Source organism: Vicia villosa, linkage group LG3, assembly GCF_029867415.1.
Source record: "Vicia villosa cultivar HV-30 ecotype Madison, WI linkage group LG3, Vvil1.0, whole genome shotgun sequence".
NCBI classification, from domain to species: Eukaryota; Viridiplantae; Streptophyta; class Magnoliopsida; order Fabales; family Fabaceae; genus Vicia; species Vicia villosa.
The window spans coordinates 214,071,553-214,096,421 of record NC_081182.1 but is presented as its reverse complement, the minus strand read 5'-3'; the positions used below and the strand labels follow the sequence as shown (position 1 = coordinate 214,096,421).

Sequence of the window (24,869 nt, the reverse complement as noted above, 5' to 3'; positions counted from 1 at the left end):
TTGAACCTTTTTGATTGCTTTCTGTAGTTGATCAATCCTTTGTCAGAATGTTTTGCTCCATTTTTCTTTATATACTTGTTGTATCTTCGCACAAACATTCCCATTTCTTCATCATCGGAGTCTTCGTCATCACTAGTCTCACTATCCTTTGGCTCTCGTTTTGAGGTCTTGGAGCTCGAAGCTTTTAGAGCTATTGACTTCTTCTCTACCTCCTTTTCCATGTTCTTTTCTTTCTTTGACCTTTTCTCATGCATGTCAAGACATTTAAGATGCTGTTCATGTTCCTCTAGTTTACCAAAAAGAGTGGTAATGTCTAGAGTGTTGAGATCATTTGCTTCCTTAATTGCTGTCACTTTGGGTTGCCATTCCCTGTTCAAACACCTTAAGATTTTGTTAGTAGCAACTGCATTGGAAACAGGTCTATCAAGAGAATTTAATCGATTTTTCAGGTGAACGAATCTTTTCTGTATGCTTTCGATGGTTTCACCATCTTGCATGTGGAAAAGCTCGAACTCTTGCGTTAGAGTATTGACCCTAGCTAGTTTGACGTCATCGGTTCCCTCGTGGGCAACTTGCAATGTGTCCCACATAGCTTTAGCGGATCTACAATGGGAAACGCGATAGTATTCATCAACTCCTAGAGCTGAGATTAGAATGTTTCTCGCTTTCCAATCGTATGCATATTTCTTTTCATCTTCAGCATTCCAAGTATTTTCTGGTTTTGGAACAACTGTACCATCTTCATTTGTCAAAGTGATCTGAAATGGACCATTGACAATAGCTGTCCAGATGTTCCTATCAATTGCATTGATATGGACACACATACAATCCTTCCAATAGCTGTAGTTTTCGCCGTTGAAAACTGGAGCTCTATTATGAGCCCCTTTAGGTCCGGAAGCCATCTTTCCAATAAGTGTTTCACGTAGCAAGGAATTAACCAAGCTCTGATACCACTTGTTAGACGCTGGCCTAAGGATCTAGAGGGGGGGTGAATAGATCCTACACAGTTTTTCCGGGATTTTTACAGCTTATAGCGAAAGCGGTTCTGAATCGACTTGCGTCTATTCCGGACCGCTATTGCAAAGGGTTATATGTGTTATAAAACCACAAAATATTTGAAATCACAGATAAAGAGATATGCTCTCGAGTCAATACGCGTCACAATTGAATATCGATTACGTTCTAGATTGACAAACTTTGATTTGCAATGCAGTAAGGTGGATTAAACAAATAGACAAACACTTGGTGACAATATTCAAATTGATGCTTATTCAAGATGTGGTGAATTGTGATATTTATGCAGAACTTTTAATTCACAATTTTAACACTTGAATCATTGATCAATTTAGCAATTATACCAATTATGAACAGAATGAAAAAGGAAAAGATAAAGGCGATAAGAACACGATATTTGTTTAGGCAGTTCGTCGACCGTCCTCGCTACGACTACGTCTACCCCCAATTTCAAATGAAATTGGGAAAACTTTCATTAATGTTGAAAGCAGTTTATACAAAGAAGATAACAAAGCGATAAACGATAAACCAATTATGTCGATCCTTTGAATCTTCTTCCCCCTTAATCTTGAGCAAGATCAAGGTTATCCAAGAGCGTCACTTCGATTCCCTTCTGCAGTGTCTTGATTCCTTGAACTCCCCGTTCCTCAATCGTTACACTCAGCCGAATCCTCAATGAACGCCTCTTGATAAAAACCCCCAAGAACCACCCGTCGTGGAGGACAAAACCCGCAGATTTTATTCACCAACAAACCCCACAAACCTTCACCCACTAGGAATCTTCAATTCCGTTCCATGGACGTTATCGAACTCATCACTAACCCACAACGCAAGAATGATTATGTGTAATTGTGTTGGAGATGACGAAGAACGAAGATGAGAAGCGTTTATGTATCTTTCAGTCGTTGGTGTTGCTGAATAATTAACCCTTGCACAATATATATGATTGCATAACAGTTGGAACCAAGAATAACTGAATTTTGGACTTTCTTGATCAATTAGGTCGACCTCTTGTAGAGGTTAGGTCGACCTAGCAGTGCTTGCTGAATTTTGCTCCCAGTTAGGTCGACCTGTTGAAGGAGTAGGTCGACCAGAATCCTCTTCTGGTGCGTTCTGGGAACATTTTCTCAGATTAGGTCGACCTAGTTGCTATGTAGGTCGACCTAACAGACTGATATGAAGATTTCTTCATTTTGAGTCGACCTAAATGGTCTGTGAGTCGACCTAGCAGAAGTATATGAATTTTCCTTCATTTTAGGTCGACCTGGGTTGACAGTAGGTCGACCTAACTGCTGATTTTCTGCATTTTTCATGTCCAGCTTGTGTTGAGTCGACTTATATGCATAGTGGATCATCTTGTGCTTTCATGAGTGATCAGGTGCTTTGCTTTTCTGATTCCTCCTTGTTGTTTGGATGCTCATTTGAGTTTGCCATAAATCAAAAACATCTTTGAGTGTAATCTTGTATTCACAAACTACATACTACATATACAAGTATTAGATAACTTTAATTCTAAATATTAATACAACATTACAACTTCAAGACTAAATATTATCAGTACTACATATACACCAAATGCTTCTCTAGAATGAGTGAGAGAGAAATCAGAGAATGAAGTTGAAATGTTGAATAGGAAGGAAAAATGAAGGAATAGTGAGTCACGTGACGTGAGTGTACAGTATTGCAATTGGATTGGAAACATAATAAATTAATTATAGAAATTCAAAAGTTTAGTTAAATATGCGGTTCGGTTTGGTTCGGTTTTGTGAAATGAAAACCGTAAACCGAACCGAACCGTGCGGTTCGGCCCAAAAATCATCCAAAACCATCCAAACCAAACACGGTTTTTGCGGTTTTCGGTTTGGATTGGTTCGGATACGATCACCCCTAATCAGGATCGCTTGCCCAGTTAGAGTCACTGTAGGCACGGACAAAGAACTTAGAACCTGCAACAGAATGAGATAATAACAACCCACAATCAACAATGCAAATTAAGTATCTTAAAATTCTCCTAACAGCAGCCCAATGAGTGTCCAAAGGGCTTGCCATGAACTGGCAGGCTTTGTTAACACTGAAGGAAATATCAGGTCTTGTTAGGGTAACATATTGGAGAGCTCCAACAATAGACCTATACAGTTGAGGATCAGCAAAATAATTGGTGCCATGTTTACTCAATCTACACGTGCCCAGCATAGGGGTAGGAACACCATTTGCACCATCCATCTTGGCTCTAGAGAGAAGGTATTTGATATATTTCGTCTGAGTAAGTAACAAGGATCCATTAGACTGAAACTTAACTTCAATCCCCAGAAAGTAACTTGGTCTACCTAGTTTCTTCAAGGCGAACTTATGGTGAAGTTTGATGATGAGCTCATGAATGTGAGCAGAGCTAGAGCCAATGATCAGAATATCATCTACATAAACTAAAGCATGGAGAGATATGCCTTATTTGGAATATACAAACAGAGAAGTGTCACACTTGGAAGCACTGAATCCAAACTGCATAAGTGCTTGTGTGAGCTTTTCATATCAGGCCCTAGGGGCTTGTTTAAGCCCATAGATAGCTTTATGAAGCTTACACACTAGGGACTTATCACTAGTAACAAAGCCAGGAGGTTGAGTCATGTAGATTTCTTTTTGAAAAATGCCATTTAGAAAAGCATTATTAACATAAACTTGTTGAATATCCCATTGATGAGTGAGAGCAAGAGTTAAATTGACTCTGATAGTTGTTGGCGTAACAACAGGTGAAAAGGTTTATGTAAAATCAAAACCATCCTTTTGATGATAGCCTTTGGCAACAAGCCTGACTTTGTGTTTATTAATAGAGCCATCAGCATTCTGTTTGAGCTTAAAAACTCATATTTTTTTGTGTTTTCGAAAACTCAATTTTTCATTTTCGAAAAAACTCGATATTTTGTATTTCTGAAAACTCGATTTTTTTTGTTTTCGAAAAAACTTGATTTTTTTATTTTACAAATTTTCGAAAAACTCGATTTTTCATATTTCCGAAAACTCGATTTCTTGTATTTTAGAAAAACTCAATTTTTTTCTTTTTTTTAAATAACTTAATAAATTCAAAATATAAAATAAAAATAATCCATTTAATCATAAAAATGTTTTGGATAAATTTAATTCAATTCATTAATTTATTTTTTAATGTGGTGGATGAATTAAATTGATTTTTTAAGATCGATTTTGTCTTATTATATTCGGTCGTCACCCTTAAGCGATATCAATGAATAACCAAACAAAAAGAATACACCTTCCTTGTTCCTAGTAGAAAAGGGGTGATTTTTCTTCCTTATTAATGTATATGTGACACCGATATTTTAGAAAAATATGTTTCGTATATTAGAATCGGACACTTACGTTTAATTAAAAAAAATTAAATGATATAGTCATTAGTTACGTGCTTCATAAGTATAATCGATAGAAGCAACAAAGACGTTGACCATAAATTTGGAATTCTTGTAAAATACAAATTATTCGAATGAATAAACTTTTTTTTTGACACAATTCGAATGAATAAACTTAGAACTCTTAAATTGTGTTAAAATTATTTCATACAAAAGCCTTAACATTATCTAATCTTTCATTTCTAAATTTAAGGATGGTGCATTTAAAATATTTTTTATTATGTGTATATATTGTTGATGGAGGGTACACTTTTTTTAGTGTTATAAATTAATAGTATTTGTAATTGAATATTACTATTATAATTTTACATTAAGTACTAATATAATTTGTTGTTAAATTGTCATAACCAATTGGATTATTATTTTTTAAAATTGATATAAAATATTGTCTTAAAATTGGATTTTTTTTAAATGTTAATTTTTTATTTTGTAAGAATCTAAATCAAATCAATGATTCAATTAGGCATAAGGGAAAAATTTGTATAAATAAAAGATATCCTAGATTAACAAATATTCAAATCGAGAGGATCTAAATAATATCGATTCAATTAGGCGTAAGGTAAAAATTTGTATAAATAAAAGATATTCTAGATTAATAAATATTCAAATCTCTAGAGGATCTAAATAATATCTAAATGATATCGTATATAGATATATTAATAAAGTTCTATTTTGGATATCCTATATAGATATATTAATGAAGTTCTATTTTGGATATCGTATATAGATATATTAATTTAGAGAAACTAAATATTGATGTCGAGATTTATTCTTCAACCTATAAATTAAGTAGCTAAACTTCATTAAACATATACTTGACTAGAAAATAAGAATAGCAACAAAACAAAGGCAACATGGAGATTTTTGTCAAGACCTGGAGCAAAAGCAACAACAACAGAAGAACTATTAAAATGAAGGTACAAAGTAACGACACTATTAAGATGATCCAGAAGAAATTGGTTGAGGAGGAGAAAATTCCACTAGAGAAACAATTTTTTACATTTCCAGTATCAAAATCACTGAAGTCAATAGACAAACTTGACGATGCTAAATCTGCTGGAAAAAGAGATTCTCAAAAGTGTACTCTGATATTGACCGAGGGAGATTCCGCAAAAGCTTTTGTCGTAAGTTAATGTTTATTTTTATGATTATTTCAATTCAGGTTATAAATATAATATTTTTTTTTTACTCTAGTGTTTTTTTTATTGCAGATGAGTGGACTTTCGGTAATAGAGAATAGTAAAAATTTATATGGCGTATTTCCACTTAAAGGAAAAATTCCAAACATATCCAAATCCAAAGTTAATGACATAATAAACAACGACGAGATTCAATCATTGATTACTATTTTAGGACTTAAAACAAGCTCGAAGAATTTGAGATACGGTCATGTCATGATAATGAGCGATCCAGTAATATTTTTTCTCAACTTTATTTGTTATTTCTATTTTTTTTTTTAAATTTCTAACTCAATTAAAAATGTTCATGTCTTTAATAATAAAGGATCTCGATGGCTCACACTTCAAAGGTCTCCTCATAAATTTAATATATATGTTATGGCCTTCACTCTTGAGAACTCAAGGTTTTTTATCTCATTTTTTCACACCATTAATCAAGGTTAGTTTATTTTGTTATCGTATTTTACTTTTATGAATTTAATTTTTCCCTATGGAAATAATATATACTATACTTTTTTACGCAGGTTTTTAAATTTGAAGAAAAACAATTATTTTATTCCCATGAGCAATATGAAAAGTGGAAAAAAGAGCGTGATGATTTATCTAGTTGGGAGACAAGATATTATAAGGTTTGTTACTTCAATTAAAAAAATTAGATTTATATTAACAAATTGTTCTTTAATGTTTTTTTTTTCTTTTCTTTGTAGGGATTGGGTTCAAACACTCCCGAAGAAGCTTTTGAGTACTTTCAAAACATAGAAGATCATAAAAAAGATTTTGTTTGGGAAAGTGGAGATGATGAGGCTATTGATCTAGCATTTGATTATAAAAATACTGTGGATAGAAAAAAGTGGATTGAAAGTTTTAAGGTGTGATGTTTATTAATGTGATATGTCTTTTAAAAATCTTATTTATGTATTTAAAGATATTAATTTATTCTCTTTTGTTTTGTTTTAGCACGAGGACTCTGAGACATACCTAAAAGCGAGAACTACCACTTACGCAAACTTCATACACTCAGAATTAATATTGTATGCCATAGCTAATGTTGGGAGGACAATTCCATCGTTAGTTGATGGCCTTAAAACAGTTGAGAGAAAGATTGTTTTTTCATTGTTACTAAGTGAAGAAATGAAACCAATGAAATCAAAATATATCACCAACTTAATTGGTTACGCATCTGAGCGCACCTGTTACCATCATAATGAAGTTTCAATGGCTAACACTGTTATTAAAATGGGGCGAGATTATGCGAATAGTAATAACATCAACCTTCTCTTACCATTGAGTCACTTTGGTAGTTCTAACCTGGTGAGATGAACATGTTTGTCTACCTTATTTAATTACGTTGCAACTTAACCTCTTGTTTTGTTTTCTAATCTTAGTACTAACTATAATTTTCTTTTTTCAGTGTGGTAGAGATTATGCCGCTCATAGATACGCCCAGGTTAAACTTAGTAGTATTACTAGGTGCATCTTCCGTAAAGATGATGATATGTTGCTTGATTATTTAAATGTGGATGGAGAGTCAATTGAACCTTACTGGTATTTTTCTTGTCTCTTTATTTTTATTAGTATAACGGCAGTTATAATATAAAGTAGGAACACTGCATCTTATTCCAATTATGTGTTTGTGGTACAGCTACATGCCCATAATACCAATGATTTTGGTGAATGGTTGCGATGTAGTTGCTATAGGTTGGAGATCTTATATTCCCAAGTATAATCCACGGAAAATTATTAAAAATATTGAAAGTTGGCTGGAGAGTAAGACCATAACAGCAATGACTCCAATGACTCCATGGTACAGAGGATTTAGAGGAACCATTGAAAAAGGCGAAGTAAATGGATCTTTCGTGGTGAATGGCAAAGTGCTAATAAAGAGTAACAAATTAATTGAAATAGAAGAGATTCCTTTCACTCGGTGGTCTACAAAAAGTTACAAAGAGTTTCTTACATCTCTAACTAAGATACGTCGTGGAAAAAAACCCAGCATTGAGGTAAATGATCTAAATAAATATTTATGCATAGAATATATACCACTTTTTGTTTTGGTTTCATGAGAATATTTTGCTCAACAGTCTTTTGAAGAAATCAAAACTGGAAAAACTACAAAATTCAAAGTCCACTTGATCCCAAGAGAGAAGCAGCTGGAGATCGAAGATTTGATGAAAGAATTCCATCTTCGTGGTTCCATTTCAACAAAAAACATGATCCTTTTGGATAAAAATATGAAAATAACTAAATATGACAGTCCTGAAGAAAGTATGTAACTGTCTTTTCTTTTCCATATACTTTTTTTTTATGCAGTGTATAACCATGTTTGAATTATTTCATTACGCAGTTCTTACAGAATTTATGGAATATCGGCTGTCTTGTTATGAGAAAAAAAAGGTTAGTTTACAAAATAGTTTAAATAGAAGTGGTTCTTAAATTCGGCTTACCTAATAATTGAAATGAAATTTGTAAATGCAGAAACATAAGGTGGATGAACTTGAGCTTGATATGAAGACTCTATACTATAAAATCTTATTTATAGAATTGGTTACCAAAGAAAAGTCTACATTGACCGCTGCTGGTATGAAGAAAAAGGAGTTAATTTCTATGTTCAAGAAAATTTTATTAGAAAAGAAAGAGTTGGGAGAGCATAATTACCCGGAAGAACATAATCACGATGCATACGATTTTGTTATATCCATGCCTTTTAGCACCTTCTGCGATGATAGTTTGCCGAGGATGAAAGCTGAACTGCAAAATATGGAAAAGGACATTGAGATTTTGAAGAATCAATCGCCAAAAGATATGTGGCTACAAGATCTAAAGCATTTTGAATCTATTGCAGTGAACCTTTCACTGCTACCTCCCAAAAGCTAAACCATTTTGAATCTATTAAAGTGAACCTTTCACTGTTGCCTTATGTGTAGCACATCTCCCTGAGCAATGCAAATTGATAGTTTGATTGGTCTCAGTACTTTCTCAAATCTTCTAGTTTACGTCTTTTCCATATCATCCACACTAGGATAGCAAAATTGTTACACAAATAGTGTTAGAGATGAATTTTTATGTATTCACAAATAGTGTTAGAGATGAATTTTTATGTATTCACAAATTGTGTTAGAGATAAATTTCTATGTATTCACAGTTTAAAGTTTTTTCTGCATGCGTAGCGTATAGAATCAATATCTAGTGCTAAGAATGACTTTTGAATAACTTAAGTAGTTTCAAGTACTAATACATAACATCATCATGTAGTAGAAGAATATTATCAAAACAATGTAAGTTACAATTTAAAATCCATGTTATTATCGTGTCACAGAGCATAAATTGAATCATTTCTATTAGACTAAAGAAATCTAGAAATTCAGAATGGAACTTGCAAATAACCTACCAATTGCCAAAATTTATATTTCTACGATAGAACCAACAACCACAATAAGAATTTACGGTATAACCTAACAATTTCCAAATTGCAATTGGTGGTACCAACAAACATTTGACCCGATATTTAACATCCTAATCCAAGCAACATAATTGCAAGATAACCATCATTGCTTAAAACAAATACTCTGCTGTTACTTGGTTGCAAGACTATAACTTTTTGTAGTCTTTTGTTATATATCAAAAATTGAAATACTAAACAATAGAAATAGTTTCAACTGTAATATTCTACCTCAAGCACAAAAGATATGGGATATTGGTTCCATGAATAGGTTGGTTCAATGGATAGGTTCAGTGACAAAATAGTGTCAATCGGATAATATAAAGAGTAAACACAATTGGAAGAACATATATCGCAATATAAAGAGTAAATGCAGTTGGCAAAACATATATCGCATCATACAGAGTAAACACAGTTGGCAAAACATATATCGCATTCAGACGAATAGAAAATATATAACATAGCTAGAAACTTATTAGAGACTAGATAATAGAAAATGGAATGTACCAGCCACTTGTGAATACAACACATTCAAAGCAAGCTGCGTTTTGGGCATCTTTCAGGGATACCTTCCGCATTAGATGCGTCCATTGGCATACAAAATTCTCACCAAAAATTTCATTACCCAACTCTTCTGCACTTTTTTTCTATTCTGCAACACTTAAGCAAACCTTCTGCCATCCAAATCCTGATTAAATCACCTTTTCTAAACCAATAACATTTAGGAAATATAGAACAATAAGCAAAACAACGTTTAAGATTGGAAGGTAGATTATGGTAACTCAATCTCAGCACTGGATTAATGTTGTTGTCCCCATTGGATAAACACCACATATCAGTCTCCAATATCTTCATCCATTCATGTTGAGAGAATTTTTTCCGCAGCAGTTGGCCTATTGTTTTTACAGCTAAAGGCAATCCTCCACACTTTTCCATAATTCTTCTGCCAATTGATTCAAGGTTTGAATTTTCACACACATTTTTGCCATGAAATGCATGTGTCATAAATAAACTCCAACAATAGCTTTTCTTCAATTTTTTTAAATCAAATAACTTGGTGGATTTCAAAACATTTGCTACCTCCTTGTCACGAGTTGTTACTATAATCTTACTTCCATGAGATCCCAAAAATCTGCATTCCCGTTCCAGATATCATATAAAACAAGCAAGTATTTTTTGCCTATGAGTATGTGTTGAAGTCTCTGTCTGTTGAAGTAAACTGAGAATAGATTCATCATCTGCTGGAGAATAATTGACTTGAGAATTGCTTTGGTGAATCCAACAGCATCAAAATATTCAGAAACATAAACCCATGCTTTAAGTTCAAAATATTCCTCAATCCCTCCCAGACCCACTATGCTACATACAGGTGTTGGTGTCTGGTTGCCACTGTCCTCCATGAGGTGTACTATGGATTTAATTGAGTAATTTAGGCACCGGTTCAGTTTGTGCAGAAATCACCAACCACCCCTCATAAATAAGTACATCATTTCGGTACTCAAACCAATGCCTCTTCTTTGTATCAACTTGCACGTCTGCAATGATTCTTTTGAGCACTTTGTCATTGTGAACTTCAGCTTTAACTTGATCATATTCTGCCCATACCAGAAATGACACTGCCAGTTCAAACTCTTCTCCCCTCAGCTTGCCCCCACACCTACACCGGATGAATCGCACTCAATGAGGAAATCCTTCTCAAAATTGGGTAACGCAAGAACAGGTGCAGTGGTGACCTTGAGCGTATCAAACGTGCATTGGGCCTCAGGTCCCCAATGGAACCCCCCTTTTTATCAGCATCAGCACTGTAAGCGGCTTTGCAAACTTGCTGTAATCTTAGATAAACTTGCGATAGTACCCGGTCAGACCCAAGAATCCCCTGAACCCCTGGACAGTCCATTGCAATACACTACTAACCTTACAGGGATCCAGACACTTCTTCTCTAGAAATTATATGCCCCAAGTACTCCGCCCTTGACTGTGCAAAGCTGCACTTCTTTCGATTTGCCACCAGTCTGTTATCCGTAATATTTCCAACACAACATTCAAATGTGAGGCCCAATCTCTGCTATAAACCAATCCGTCATCCAAAAAACCAACACAATTTTTCTTAACATTGACCTAAACACCTCATTCATAAACGCTAGAAAAGTGGAAGCCGCATTCATGACTCCAAGCGGCATTACCGGGAACTCATATTGCCCTTCGCGCGTCCTAAAGGCGGTCTTGTGAACATCCTCTGGTTTAAACCACACTTGATGATACCCCGATTTTAAATCCATTTTAGAGGGGAAAAAAAAAAAATCAATGCAACACATATTGTTGTTTTTCGGTTTAATAAAATAATGCCACAGAGGAAATTATCGGCTGAGTCGCGGATCGGTACGCTTTCTTTAAGACGTTTCGCGGTACTGCCAGATTTATGCAAAGCAGCTCGTAAATACCCACGACGCCTCCAGGATAAAACAGCTCGTTTCAATACGATTCACACTTGCACGTGTGATGAATCGTTCTAAATGATACACCTTTCTGATGGTTAAAAACCAGTCTCAGTATCTGGATTAATTCCAGTCGAAAAAAGAAAAGAACAATTTGAGATGAAGCAGAGTAAGAGAGAGAGGAAAGAATTCGGAATTGAATTCTGGAGTGCAGAACAAGTGACTGAGGGAAATGTATTTATAGGCAAAAGGATCCACCCGAATGGACCAAATCGTGGGGGAAAATAGTGGGAGAGTTGAACCGGCCCAGTCAAAGTAACCGTTACTCACTTGGTCAGACTTGGAGGACAAGTAAACCTAGTCAAAATCTAGGTTAAGACTTGGTCTAAGGACACGTCACCAATTCCACCAATTCGTATTAATTAATATTAAATATTAATTAATTTCTTATTACCGAATTAATTTCCATTAATTCGGGTTCCAAAAAATTAATTCATGTAGACCGAACCGGACGGACGGACGGCGGCGCGCGCGTGTGTGTCTTCTTGGCATATTGGTGTGTCCTCACTCCTTTATAAAATTGTAGGTGCCCTTGGGCCCAACAACAATTGTTCAAGTTGGAATATATATACACTACTAATATTTGTGTTCCCTCCAATGTGGGACTTAAATGAACCTTTTCAAATTCATCTCCATATTAGCTCTTACTTGTGTTCATTTATTGCTCATTTAATGTCAATAAATCTTTCCAACTCTTCCTCCAAGTTATCATCATTCCAAGTTCCAACACATATAATAATTCATCAATGACTGGGATCAGTAATTTCTCGTGAGCCGTTACCTTGTTTAAAACCCTATAACACTCCAAGCCTGAGCTTCTAGACTGAACAGTTCTCCCTCCATTTCTAACTCCAAGCCTGTGCACTTTCCTCCGCCACTTCTAACTCCAGGCCTGTGCACTTTCCTCGTGTTGTGGCTTGATACCTGTCACCAAATTTTATAGTGAAATCCGAAGTATCTTCTACCTTCCATCCAAGCTCACTCACCAACCCCTGTGAGATGAAGTTGTGTGTAGCTTCAGCTTCCTGCTATCCATCATCGACCTCTACCGCCGGCAATTTCCCGTCCCCTGAGCCATCATCGTCGTCGTCCAACACCATAATTCTCAGCCGTTTGTCCGGGTACTGATGTAAGGGATGGAACGGACCACAAACATGGTCCTTTTTGCTTTCGTTTAAGAGAATTCATTTTTCCAAGCTTGTAGGGTAGGGGTGGAAAGAACCCTTAAAAACCTCTTAATTTACTTCACCCACCACAAAATAAGTGTTTTCGGATAAGAATTTCCGAGATCATTCTTGACAGTGATTTTTTTTATTAAAAAATTCATTAAAATGTTAATACAAAATTAGATGAAAATGGTGATTAAATCACGAACGAAAAGTTATTAGAAATATCAAACGATAATAAACACAAAATATTATTCTGAAAATAGTAAAATATAATACATAAATTCTTCTCGAATAAAAAATATATATAACATATTTTGTATGTCTAATCCTCACCCCCTGTCCCTCTTATGCCTCTTGTATTCCACCGCAGTCGTACCTCGCTAACCACCTTCTCCATTATAGCCACCGTCTAAGGTCCGCGAATCTCAATGATCCCTAAGCCCAAAGCCTCCAGCTCAATTCCATGTATCCACTGCAGATTGGCAAGACATCAGTGACATGGTCATCCTTAGCTTGTTGGTTCTCAAAAATCTCCTCATTAGTTGGCTTAGGTGGACGTCTAGGAGCATATGGTGTCTTGATAGGGTGTGACATTGTGTAGAACCATGTCATGTATCCCTCTACATAATATCGATATCAATCGATAGTTCTGTGACACCATATGATGCTCTCAATCATCAAAGATGTCATCGAGATCCTGACGAACAATGGTGTCGGGAGCGGCCTGAGATGAAGATTTGGGTATGATCTTCACATAGTCAAACTTTCACATGCATCGCTTTGGCAGATACATGACCATAGTGTCAGTCCCACATGCTAGCCACACGGAGTACAAGCACATGAAGTCAAATGGGATAATCTCTTTGTGATCCTCGAATGGCGTCCATAGGATGTCATCGTGAACAGCTCGATCGAGATACACTCGGAACGACGACACAAACCGATTCTCTCTGTGGGGAGAGATACATGGCAGTCCTCGGTATCTCCTCCGTATAGTGAAGATCAAGAGCATATACATGAATGTGGTGGAAGTGAGTAATGATTCATCCCTTAAAAACGAATAATTGACATGTAAGCAAAAATTATTAATAGTAAAATTAATTTAATAGTGAGAATGAAAAGTACCATCAACGGTGTCCAAGAGCCTCTAAGTTGTCTCGTCTTCTAGTTAGAGGCTTCATTCAGCTTTTGGTATAAGTATACCAACATCCGCCCCGCATTTCCACTCACTCAGTGCATCCAAATCCATGAAGTACCAGAGGTATGTTATATTCACGTAGTTAACACTTTTGTCATAAAAGGGACGTGCCAACCAAGTATGAAGTAACACCTCAAAGCACATTGATGGTGATACTCAACAAAGAAGGCATCGCCCTCATTCTTAGAATCAGCTGCCGCAATGAGATGGTCGTTATAAAGATCCTTCAAGAACGAGAACTTTGCATGTGCCCCATTACTCGAGGAACACTGCTCAGCTGCCATTTTTGATTGAGCACCCAAATAGTTAATCATCCATACAATGGCAACATCACGAGTGATGTGGAAGTGGTTAAGGAGCCCTCTCGGATAGGAATGTGTAGTAGGCAGGCGACATCATCCAAAGTGACCGTAGTCTCTCCAACCGGAAAGTGGAAAGATGATGGCTCCTTGTGCCATCTCCTCACGAACCATCTCGGGTGCAGGAACAAGAACCTCCTCGGGTGCAGGAACAAGAACCTCCTCCGGGGCCTCCTCATAATCACTAGATGATGACGCAAGGGATAGACGAATCCTGGGAGCAGAAGTGGTTGGTCCCTCCACTTCCTCCCGCGGTACTCGGCCGTATTCTCGACCCATCGCAACATGCTCATCTCTCTACACCGAGCGGAAGCGGTTTGGGTTGGCCTGCCAAGTCTAACTTTGCTCGGTTGTCAGCCATGCTCTTGAGAAAAAATAATCAGACTCAAATGAAACTAATAATAATGACAAATAAAATGTTAAAAAAAACAACTCAGGCATAATTTAGGATATCCATCTCCGAAACCCCTCAGAGGTGTTTTCGGTGTTGCACTTCCAAAACCCCTTACGACAACCATTTATGAACCTTCAACCATTTTACAATTTACAACTCAACCAACTAACTTTAAATGATCCTAAACAAGTTATTATACACATGCAAATAGAAAAAATAATTGACAAAAACTTACTCAAATTTGAAAATGTATGTTTCAGAAGTTGCGAACTTTCTAAAAATATGGTTAAATCAAGCTCAGATACCTTCACTGATCATAAGCCGTGGACTATTTAAAAGTAAGGGGATCATGTGTTGATAACACCTATTGTTCATAAGTTGTGAACTTTTTAAAAGTATAGTATTTTGACTTTGATGTTTCAGAAGTTGGAAAACTGTCTGAAAACAAGTCAAGGATAATCTCTGATTAAGCATTTTGTTTAGAAGTTGTGAATTATCTAAAAGAATGTTAAGCGTGTGGTCTGGAAATATTTGGTTATTTTATAAAGTTGTTTAGAAGTCGTGGACTATCTGAAAGTTGTTGTAACCAATGTTCTAAAAAACCAGACTCTGATACTTCAAAAGTTGCGAAGTTTCTAGAAGTATAGTAAGTCTACTCTTGTTATAGTATTAATTCAAAGATTGTGAACCTTCTGAAGACATGGTAAGAATACATGTTTTAAAACACGTGGTCTAAAGACGTGTTATAAGACATGATCAAAAGACATGGTCAAAAGACATATTCTAAGATAATGTCTAAGATATAGTCAGAAGACATGTTCTACGACATGGTCCAAGATACGGTCAGAAGACATGGTATGTCAGGAATTGGTTCAGGTGTCGAACCTTCTAATGATATGATATTGTGTACCTTATGGTATAGGAATAAGCTTGTGGATAACCAACCTTATAAGTTTTGATGTTTGATGCTTGGCATTAAGACAATAATTAAACTAGGTTATGATACTCATAGTGTTATAGTAGTACGCAAGATTCTGAGATGAAGACTAGGAAGCTCTAGTTAGACTCTGATGAGACGGCAATGGAGAACTATTCCTTCTCTATAGTTTATTATTCACTTTAAAATTTATTTTGTGATCTTGGTTTCGAGGGTGAATAAGATTAAATGAATTTTAGTATTAACAAATTCAGGGGGAGCTGGTTAGCTTTTCTGAATTCGAGTTTTATGGTGATTCTCCAGTATAAATTGTTCTATCAAAATACATAGTTTTGTCATCATCAAAAAGGGGGGAGATTGTAAGAACAAGGTTTTGATAACTTTACTTGTTATCTCAAGGAACAATTATATACAGTAACAGTTTTTTTTCTAGTGTGTAGCTTTTGCCTTGCAGGTTTTGACTCTGGTAAGAAGAAGTGTGACGTCATCATGTTCTAAACTCAACACTGTGGAAGAATACTAATGTTATGTTACAATGGAAGTCAAGATTCTGGAATGCTACTTATGCAAAAGTTCCAAGGAACATTAGTACAAGAGCTTCTGATCATGATTTTGTAAGGAAGCTTTGAAGGCCTTCTAAAGCTTTACTTTTGTGCCTCATGTTCTGAAGATGTTGAAGACGAGGTTCTGTTAAACAAGTTCTAAAGATCTGAAGACATCGCTTCTGAATACCAAATGCTGAAGACTCTGGAGACAAGGATTTGCTGAACAAGCTCTGAAGAAGACTTAGGGACTAAAGATTCAAATTCTAATCATCTACAACATGCTTCAATAAACATACAATCAGAAACCTCTAAAGACTTATAAGATCAAGAGCAGCTTGCATGTGATTGTGAGAATAAAAGTACTAATATAAACTGTGACCTCTACTCTTATAGGGTGGCGTAAGGACAGTCCAACATGTACTTGTTATCTACCATTCCCACCATGACCGTTGGGGACTTTACAACTATACTTTGCATTTCTTATTCTACCCTCCAACGAATATATCCTTCTCTATAAAGGAAGCCATTGGAAGAATTTGAAATCAAAGAATCAGTTCTACAAAACTACACCAAAGTGATGCACAAACTCTATTAGATAAATCTTTGTATAATTTTGTATTTTAAGCAAGGAGATTTTGTTCGTATCTTTCTTACTAACACTTTTGTGTTGCTGTACTTAAACATTGTGTAATCTTCTTATTAGAAGCATCTTGTAATACACATTTGTTTCAACTTAGTTGATTGTTTCCTTGGGGGACTAGGTGCTAGTCAGAAGCCTCGAGAATATTGTGGCTACAGTTATAGTGGTTTTACAATAAGGATCAACTGAACTTGTTGGGGTTGTCAGCAAGGTTGATCATAAATTTATTATGGTTGTTTCCTTGATAAGACTAGGTGCTAGCCATGAGTCTCAAGAAGGCATTGGTTGTGATCAGTGTGGTTGTCTGTAATCAGTTTGGTTATAGTGGATTAAGTCCTTATTGAGAAGGTGAAATCACATTGGCGGGTGAATTGGAGTAACTTCGTTAATAGTGAACCAAGATAAAAATATTTGTGTTCATCTATTTGTATTCACTTGTTAACCTTGTGCCTTGAGTTTCAAAAAGATTATATTTGGTGCAACCCAATTCACCCCCCCCCCCCCATTTCTTATGTTTCTCGCACCTTCAGATAACTCATTTATATACAAACCTGGAGGGATTAAATCCAGTGGTAGTCCCTATGGTTGTTGCAAAACAGTCCTATTGGGTGAAAGTGTATACAAAGCACAGTTGATTTAGGAAATTAGAGTTTGCATTGTAATTAGATTATATTCCAAATAGAATGAATATACAATAATATAAAAATATGCATACCCTTCCGAATTCAGATATCGCACGGATACTCTTCACCTCGGACAATTTCGTCCAGAAATTGTTAGCAGATTGAACAGATGAATCAGCAGTCAATGATTGGGAAGGGGCAGGTAAGTTGGCACCAAAATTGAGATTTATACATCACATTAGTGAAACATATATTCATAATACAAAGAGTACGATTTTTTTATTAGTTTAAGGTTGATATGTTGTTACCTAGCTTTGAATTCTTCCACTTGTGGATGTTCCATGTTGATGTAAAGTTTAGACCCGCTCCATGCGTTGGAAAGACACGGTAGTCCCGACACTGAAATGTATAGTGTATCAAGTAAATATTAACATACCAAAAAATAGATGCATCATAATGAACCAACAGACATAGCATAATGATACATTGATAATTTTGAGTTTGTCCAATGATTTGAATATTTTTTGGAATATGCTATTTGGTGTTCAAATTATCAGAAATGTATATATGTGAACATATGGTTAACATGACAAATAACAGACCCAGCAAAATTTCAACAACATATATAGCATAATAAGAAAATGAAATTATAGTAGGAAAACCTGTGTTTGGCTTGCACCATGCATGTGTCAATACAATTATAGTAGGACCAGCAAAGTTGTTAGGGGTAGTGTAGTTGATGAACTGTTTGCCGTAATCTTCCCATAACACCAGCTCAATGACGTTGCCTTCGACATCACGTATGGATACATTGACACAAGATTTCCTACCACCACCTCCAGTTTGGGTCTTCAAAACATCTTGTAATACGCCAATAACATTTGCAGGGTACAGTATAGAAAGATCCATGTATGAAACTTAATTATGGTGAAACTTAATGCGGTGAAAGTGAGATCGTACCATATAAGTGGTCATGTTTGAAGTCTCCATTGAGAAAGCTCCCAATAGGCATAAAACTGTAGCCGTGAGTAGAAATTTCAGGTATTGCCACCTTCGTCATTGTAGTCCCTCCACCGAAAATGAGTTTGAGTGGATTAGAACACACCTTGAAAGGCCCATCGTTCTCGATTGGCTCTCCATTGTAAAGGTAGTAAGTCTCATGCTCCTTCAAAACCTCAACCCAATCTTGTAAGTCTTTTCCCCATGTGACGACGTGAATCCTATCACCCTGCGAAATGAAGATTAAAACATCATACTATATAAGCGCATATCAATCTCAATGTACAGAAATGGCCAAATGCAAAGTAAATGTTCACCAAAGGACAAAAAAATAGGAAAAACTTAACCTTTGCATCCTGAATAACGACTTCAAGGTGTTTTGCTCCATTTTTCTCAATAACAACCCACATATCAACAACTCGAATGTGCATTTTCCATACCTGGTTTCCCTTAAGAAGATCTTTAATGAAAATGGGAGCTCTTGACATGTTATCTACATAAGATGGAAATAATATATTAACAAATGCAAAGTCTGAAGAAAACAACACAACTTTTATGGGTGGTTACGTTTGCTCATCACATGAAAAGAAATCTATAGAAAAGAAAAACAAGTATAGATGTGAAAAAATTATCTTAAACAGAAAAAAATCGGTAAAGTTGTAAGAGACAACAAATAAAATAAAAAACGCCCATGGTGCTCACGTTTTGTTCTTGCTTCTATACCAATGCTTTTCTTTCCACTCTTAAACGGCCTTACGAATCAGCAGTGAAACAAAAACTCGTGTCGTGTTAAGTGGAACAACAACAACAAATCAAAAAGAAAAAAAAAACAAAACGGGTTGTCCATGAAAAATCGAAAGGAAAATGGCAAAAAAAATCAGATTAGTGGGTGCTATTCATACCTGCCGGTTAACAAACGTTGAACAGGGAAAGGAGGAAGAGAGACTAAGCTTTGAACGCCTAAAGTTCTTCTGTGTTGTGTGGTTACCAAAGTTGAATGTAAGTTATGCAGAGAATGGAGTGGGTATATTGTAGGGAGGGAAACGTATTACCTTGAATGGAAGTACAAAAGTGAAACGAAAAAGCTGGTAGTACAAAATATTTCTAGGTTGTCCAATAAGAATCACACAAATGGCAAACTTGGTTTTTTAATTTGTTAATTACTTATCTATCCTTTTGGTAGTGTAATTATTTTTGGGAGAAAGGGTATTTTAGTCTGTTTGGGCAACATCTTAGTAATGGGTAGATAGTTGATTTATAACATTATTTTTTAAAATAATACAATTGTTCCCCAAGGGAACCTACTTCACACTCAAATGACATTATCATGACAATAATCACACCTCTCTACGATTTAACTCTGCATTTTCCAAAGTGAAACTTGTTATAATTACCGAACTGGTATTGATACATCTAAAGAGACAATTAGACCATTTATAATGGTTTCAACACTCAACACCCACTTTTTCAATTCCCAACACTCCACATCATTTTCTCTCTCTTCCACCTAATAACTCAACACTCATTCAACTTTTACCTTCTCCAATGGTTTTTCACTCAACACTTTACCCCACTACTTTTTATTTTCATATTCTTATTTAAATTTTATTTTTATTTTTATAATTACATAAAATTACAATTATCGATTAAAATTAAATTAAAATAATAAATACTTAAAAATTTATTTTTTAATTTTTTATAATAAAAACAAAATTTCACTAAAAAAAAACACTTAACTTCAAAATAAATAATAAGATTAAGATAGTGAAAAACTTGGTTTTTTTTCTGTGTCCAAATCAAATGAATCAAGTCTCTACTTATAGAGAAAAAAAAATCATGAATTTTGGTAAAAAATAAATAAATAAAAAAAATAATTTGCAACGAAATAATTGAGTTCAAAGTATTAAATGGATAAAAATCTGACCAGCCAATCACAATCTGCCACATGCTCCCCTGCGTCAGGGTACATTGTGTTGAGTTTTCTCAACATCTCTCTCCTCCAACACACACTCAACACTACTCTAAACACCCATTGCACATGATTTTGCCATGTTGAGTTTAAATAAACACACCATTGCACATTACACCTATACCTACAAACACCGTACTTTAATACGGTTTTAGCTTTTTAAATATATTTAATAATTTTTTTTCACTTTTTTAAATACATAAACACACCCACACTTTTGTATTTGTGATGGTGTAACCGTGTACGCATAGGATGTATCATTTCCAATGTTAAAATCGTTGTTAGGATGAAAATGCTGTAATCGGGCGAATACCCCTTGTACTCTGTTAAAGTTTTAATAAAATTCCATTCCTTATAAAAAAAAAGAATAGCAGCACTCAATAATGATTTGTGAATCTTTAGAACTAACAATTTTAAATTTAAAATATTGCTTAAAAACTCACGGTATTTCATACTAAAATTTTTGTTTTTTATTTTTGGAAATAATCCAAATAATTTAAGAGTATTTAGGGTTAAAATTTATTGCATAATTTATAGCTAATAATAATTTATAAGTAGAATTCAATCACACCCAATTCAATAGTTGTTCTTAGAAATTCACTCAGATGGCTTATTCCCCCAAACCTAGGAAGGCCAAGTCTCACAGAAACCAACAACAACTTGCACCAGCAAAGAAGCCTAGCAGAAAGCAACAACAACTCGCACCAGGTTTCTTTTCAATTTACTTGTGATGATGATTGGATTTTTTTGGATTAGGTTACTGAATCATATGTGTTACTCTTTTCAATTTACTTGTGATGATGATTGGATTATTTTGTTTTGTAGACTTGATCAGTGATTTGTCTGATTGTCTTCTTATTCACATACTGTCTTTTTTGGATGCAAGAGATGCCGTTCGAACCTGCATTTTGTCCAAAAGATGGATCAATCTTTGGAAGACACTTCCCACTATTGTCATATTAGATTTTCCCAATTTCGATGACCCAAAATATGAACAATTTGTATATCAGATTTTGTCACTACGTGATCATTCTACCGATATTCACACTCTTCAACTTCATCCTGCTTTTATGGAAAAGCGAAGCATCTCATTAGTGTCTAGGATACTGAAATATGCTTTTTCACACAATGTCCGATCCTTACTACTTGACTTTGAAACCCTTAAGCCTAATTCTTTTTCTTTTTCAAGTTCTACTCTAAAGTCCCTCAAACTTACATGTGGTGATTTTGTTTTTGGTGTCAATACTGAATTTCCAAATTCTCTTCATTTTCCAGCATTAACCACCCTATCTTTAAGCTACTTTACTTTTACTTCCAATCATGATGGTTGTGCTGAACCATTTTCCACTTTTAATATGTTGACTACGTTGATCATCAACCAATGTGTAGTCTTGAATGAAAAAAACCTTTGCATATCAAATACCAAACTTGAAAATTTATCTATAACTATGTATCGCGATAATTATCCTGGAACTTTATTCAAAATCGAGTTATGTGCTCCAAATCTTCATACCTTCTCTTTTATTGGTAATCATATTTCAAAACTTGTTGGTAGCAAGAGTATTTTCTCCTCTATCAAACAGTTAATTATTAATGTCAGGTGTTTTGATATGTATGTGGGGTACTCACCAATTATATGCAATTGGTTGGATGAAATTTCTAATATTGAATCATTGACTCTTGATACATATACTCTCAAGGTACTTTATACCATATAGTCAATCTACTTTTTATTGTGTATTTATTAATTTTATCAAACATATAATTGCAAGTTACCCTAATACTTTCTTTGATTAGGTTCTTTCCCGTTTTCATTTATTCAAGCTTGAGCCACCTTTCCTTTTAAACTTAAAGTCACTCAAAATAGAAACATATCGCCTTTCCGATGTATCTGAATTTGACAGAGCTGTAGACTTTTTGCTTCAAAATTCACCCTCGGCAAAGGTTGAGATCATTATTGTAGGTGCGTTTTTTATTTCCCATTATATGTTTGATTTGAATAATTTATAAGTTTAAAGGTAGTTATATCTATTATGAATTTCAAAAATAATGTATCAATTAGGCTTAATGATTCATATTGCTCTAATATTATATTATGATAATTTTATTTGATATTCACATATTTTATATAAGATATTATCAAAGTTATTGGAGAGTTGAACTTGGAAGAAACAATAGATTGCATAAATTTTTTGAAAAAAAATTAGAGGTTTGTTCAATCATTTATTAGATAGTGAAATATTTTATTAAATCTTAATGGTTATATTTTTTAACAATTTATATTTTGTTAAATGTAATTGTACATTTGAAAATGTTTTTGTTGTATTTAAAAGAAAAATAAGATTGTATAAAAAAATCGGGAAGCTTTATTTAAATTACTATATTTTTAAAAATATTTTAGTACTTATTCAAGTATCTTTTAAATAGATATTAAAATAATAATTAGTCAATTTTACTATAAAAATTCTTTGCCTAATCAATTTTATTTGTTTTATTTTCTTGTAGAAAAATGGAGCAAAATGTAGAGATCATCAAGAGGTTAAAGGTAGTGCACTGACAGTGTAAAAAAGTTTTACACTGTCATCCAATAGAAACAAATCGTTTTCCCATGTCATATAAATTTTTTAAAAATTAAAGTCTAATTTATCCTGATACATGGTTGTGATTGGTTGACAGTGTAAAACTTTTTTACACTGTCAGTGCATCACCTATTTTCTCGATCATCAAAGTATTCAAATATTGTTTCAACAATTTCAAGGTTTTCTTTGAATGGATGCAAAATAACTCAAGACTAGCACTCAAATATTGTAATCTTGTTGAGCTTCATAGAAAAAGAATTCAAATTCAAAATATGAAAAAGAAGACAAAACAGTTGATGCTACATTCTATCATTCTAGCAGAGTCAACTTAAAAAATAGGAAACAAACAACTACTTGATGAATGTTGCCTCACATATTGTCATACTACATGAACAAATGATGCATTCTTGTCTCCAGATATATCAAGAACGTTTGTTCTTTTGCGAAAACAAAATGAATCAAAAAAAGGACACAAAATCAAGCATTTGCAAGAAAGAACAATCATACAAAAAATTTGAAACTCTAAACTGATTAAATACATGTCTTGCCGTTTCTCAAGAAACCTTTGAAGAGAATGTCTACGTGCTATTGGAAATTCTGATGAGAAGTGTCAATAAAAACGAACATATGAGTTTTTGTTACATTAACGGTCTATTTGGTTCAAACAGTTTCAGAATACTCGAAGATGTAATCATTTAAAACATTATCATCTAATTTTAGATTAATAACAATGAAATTCACACCTTGCAGCTTGCAGACGAAACTCTTTTTTGCAGGAAAGCATAGTGGTGGTTAGTTAATTAAATGCTACTCATATTTTGATATAGTTAATTAAAAATATATAATTTGACATGGACTTATATAGACTACGCCTTATACATCTATTAGTTGATATGGCATATTCCAACCCCATACACAATCCTAAGAGCAAGGACAGAGCCAGAAAGTTTAATTTAAGGAGGCAAATTTTTTATATAAATTTATAGTATAAAAAATATAACTCTTTTGCATTTTTGTGTTTTAATATGATATTTTTTTTTACAATTTTTTAGATATGTTAGTTCTTATTTTTAAAAGTATATTTTTTATTAAAATTTATTACTTTATTTTGAAAACTAAAAAATCAAAGTAAATATATCTATAAATATATCAATAAAAAAATCAAAATAAATATATCTATAAATCAAAGTAAATAATAACTTGTTAATAGTTATTTACGAAAAATTATATTTATTTGAGAGTCTTATAAATAGGAACATAGTCGGATATTATTTTTAAACTTAGTTGGTAGTATGTTATTTAGAATTTGAGTAGTTTTCGTGATTTTAAAAAAATGAATTATCAAACTGAAAAGAACTTTTGTTTATGAGTTCTTGTGGTATATATAGTTTATGTAAAAAAAAAAAACAAAAAATACTATGTTAAATTATAATAATTTAGAATAATATAAAAGTTTAACATAGATGGTTAGTTAATTAAATGCTACTCATATTTTGATATAGCGATGGCAAACGGGCTTGTCCACCCTGCAAAAGTCTGCAAAAAAATGAGACAGGACGGACATATTTGAGAGTGCAGGTCTAAAACTTTGTCCCGTTTTGCAAAAAAGCGAAGGCGGGGCAGGAAAAACCCGCAGACACTGAACTTTTTTAACCTAAAAATACTAAAATCGTATGAAAAAGTTCATGCCCACAAAAGCCCGCAAGAAAATAGGGCGGAACAGAGCAGACACATTAAAGAGAGAACCTAAAATATTGTCCTGTCCTAACAAAAATACGGATAAAACGGACTTTCTCCGCAGGCCGGATCCGTTTTACCATTATATGTGTAAAAAGATTACATGTTGAAAATAGATGTTAGCATTTTACCATATACCATAACATTAGGATTTTTTTAGTGGGGGCACTGATCC

At 34.2% G+C, this 24,869-nt stretch overlaps 3 protein-coding genes and 1 long non-coding RNA gene across 4 annotated transcripts; 2 read left to right on the top strand and 2 right to left on the bottom strand.

Moving 5' to 3' along the window:
- Positions 1–2,901: 2,901 nt before the first annotated feature.
- On the bottom strand, positions 2,902–3,639 carry LOC131659899 (uncharacterized mitochondrial protein AtMg00810-like). The gene is made up of 2 exons (XM_058929019.1): positions 3,594–3,639; positions 2,902–3,458 (listed from the first exon to the last, which is right to left on the bottom strand). Exons 1-2 carry the CDS (start codon positions 3,637–3,639, stop codon positions 2,902–2,904), a joined length of 603 nt encoding a protein of 200 aa, XP_058785002.1.
- Positions 3,640–5,142: 1,503 nt separating this feature from the next.
- LOC131657336 (DNA topoisomerase 2-like) lies at positions 5,143–8,771 on the top strand. The gene is made up of 11 exons (XM_058926741.1): positions 5,143–5,557; positions 5,645–5,845; positions 5,937–6,050; positions 6,136–6,240; positions 6,319–6,480; positions 6,569–6,922; positions 7,023–7,156; positions 7,254–7,611; positions 7,693–7,876; positions 7,956–8,005; positions 8,087–8,771. Exons 1-11 carry the CDS (start codon positions 5,288–5,290, stop codon positions 8,483–8,485), a joined length of 2,331 nt encoding a protein of 776 aa, XP_058782724.1. The 5' UTR covers positions 5,143–5,287; the 3' UTR covers positions 8,486–8,771.
- LOC131657337 (uncharacterized) lies at positions 7,870–10,547 on the bottom strand. The gene is made up of 3 exons (XR_009300626.1): positions 9,558–10,547; positions 8,512–8,626; positions 7,870–8,359 (listed from the first exon to the last, which is right to left on the bottom strand). It is a non-coding gene; the product is annotated as an uncharacterized LOC131657337 (long non-coding RNA).
- A 10,616-nt stretch (positions 10,548–21,163) lies between these two features.
- On the top strand, positions 21,164–22,929 carry LOC131657335 (F-box/LRR-repeat protein At3g26922-like). Its single transcript, XM_058926740.1, has 3 exons — positions 21,164–22,078; positions 22,176–22,341; positions 22,884–22,929. The coding sequence occupies exons 1-3, from the start codon at positions 21,176–21,178 to the stop codon at positions 22,901–22,903; spliced, it is 1,089 nt and encodes a 362-aa protein (XP_058782723.1). The 5' UTR covers positions 21,164–21,175; the 3' UTR covers positions 22,904–22,929.
- The last annotated feature ends 1,940 nt before the right edge of the window (positions 22,930–24,869 follow it).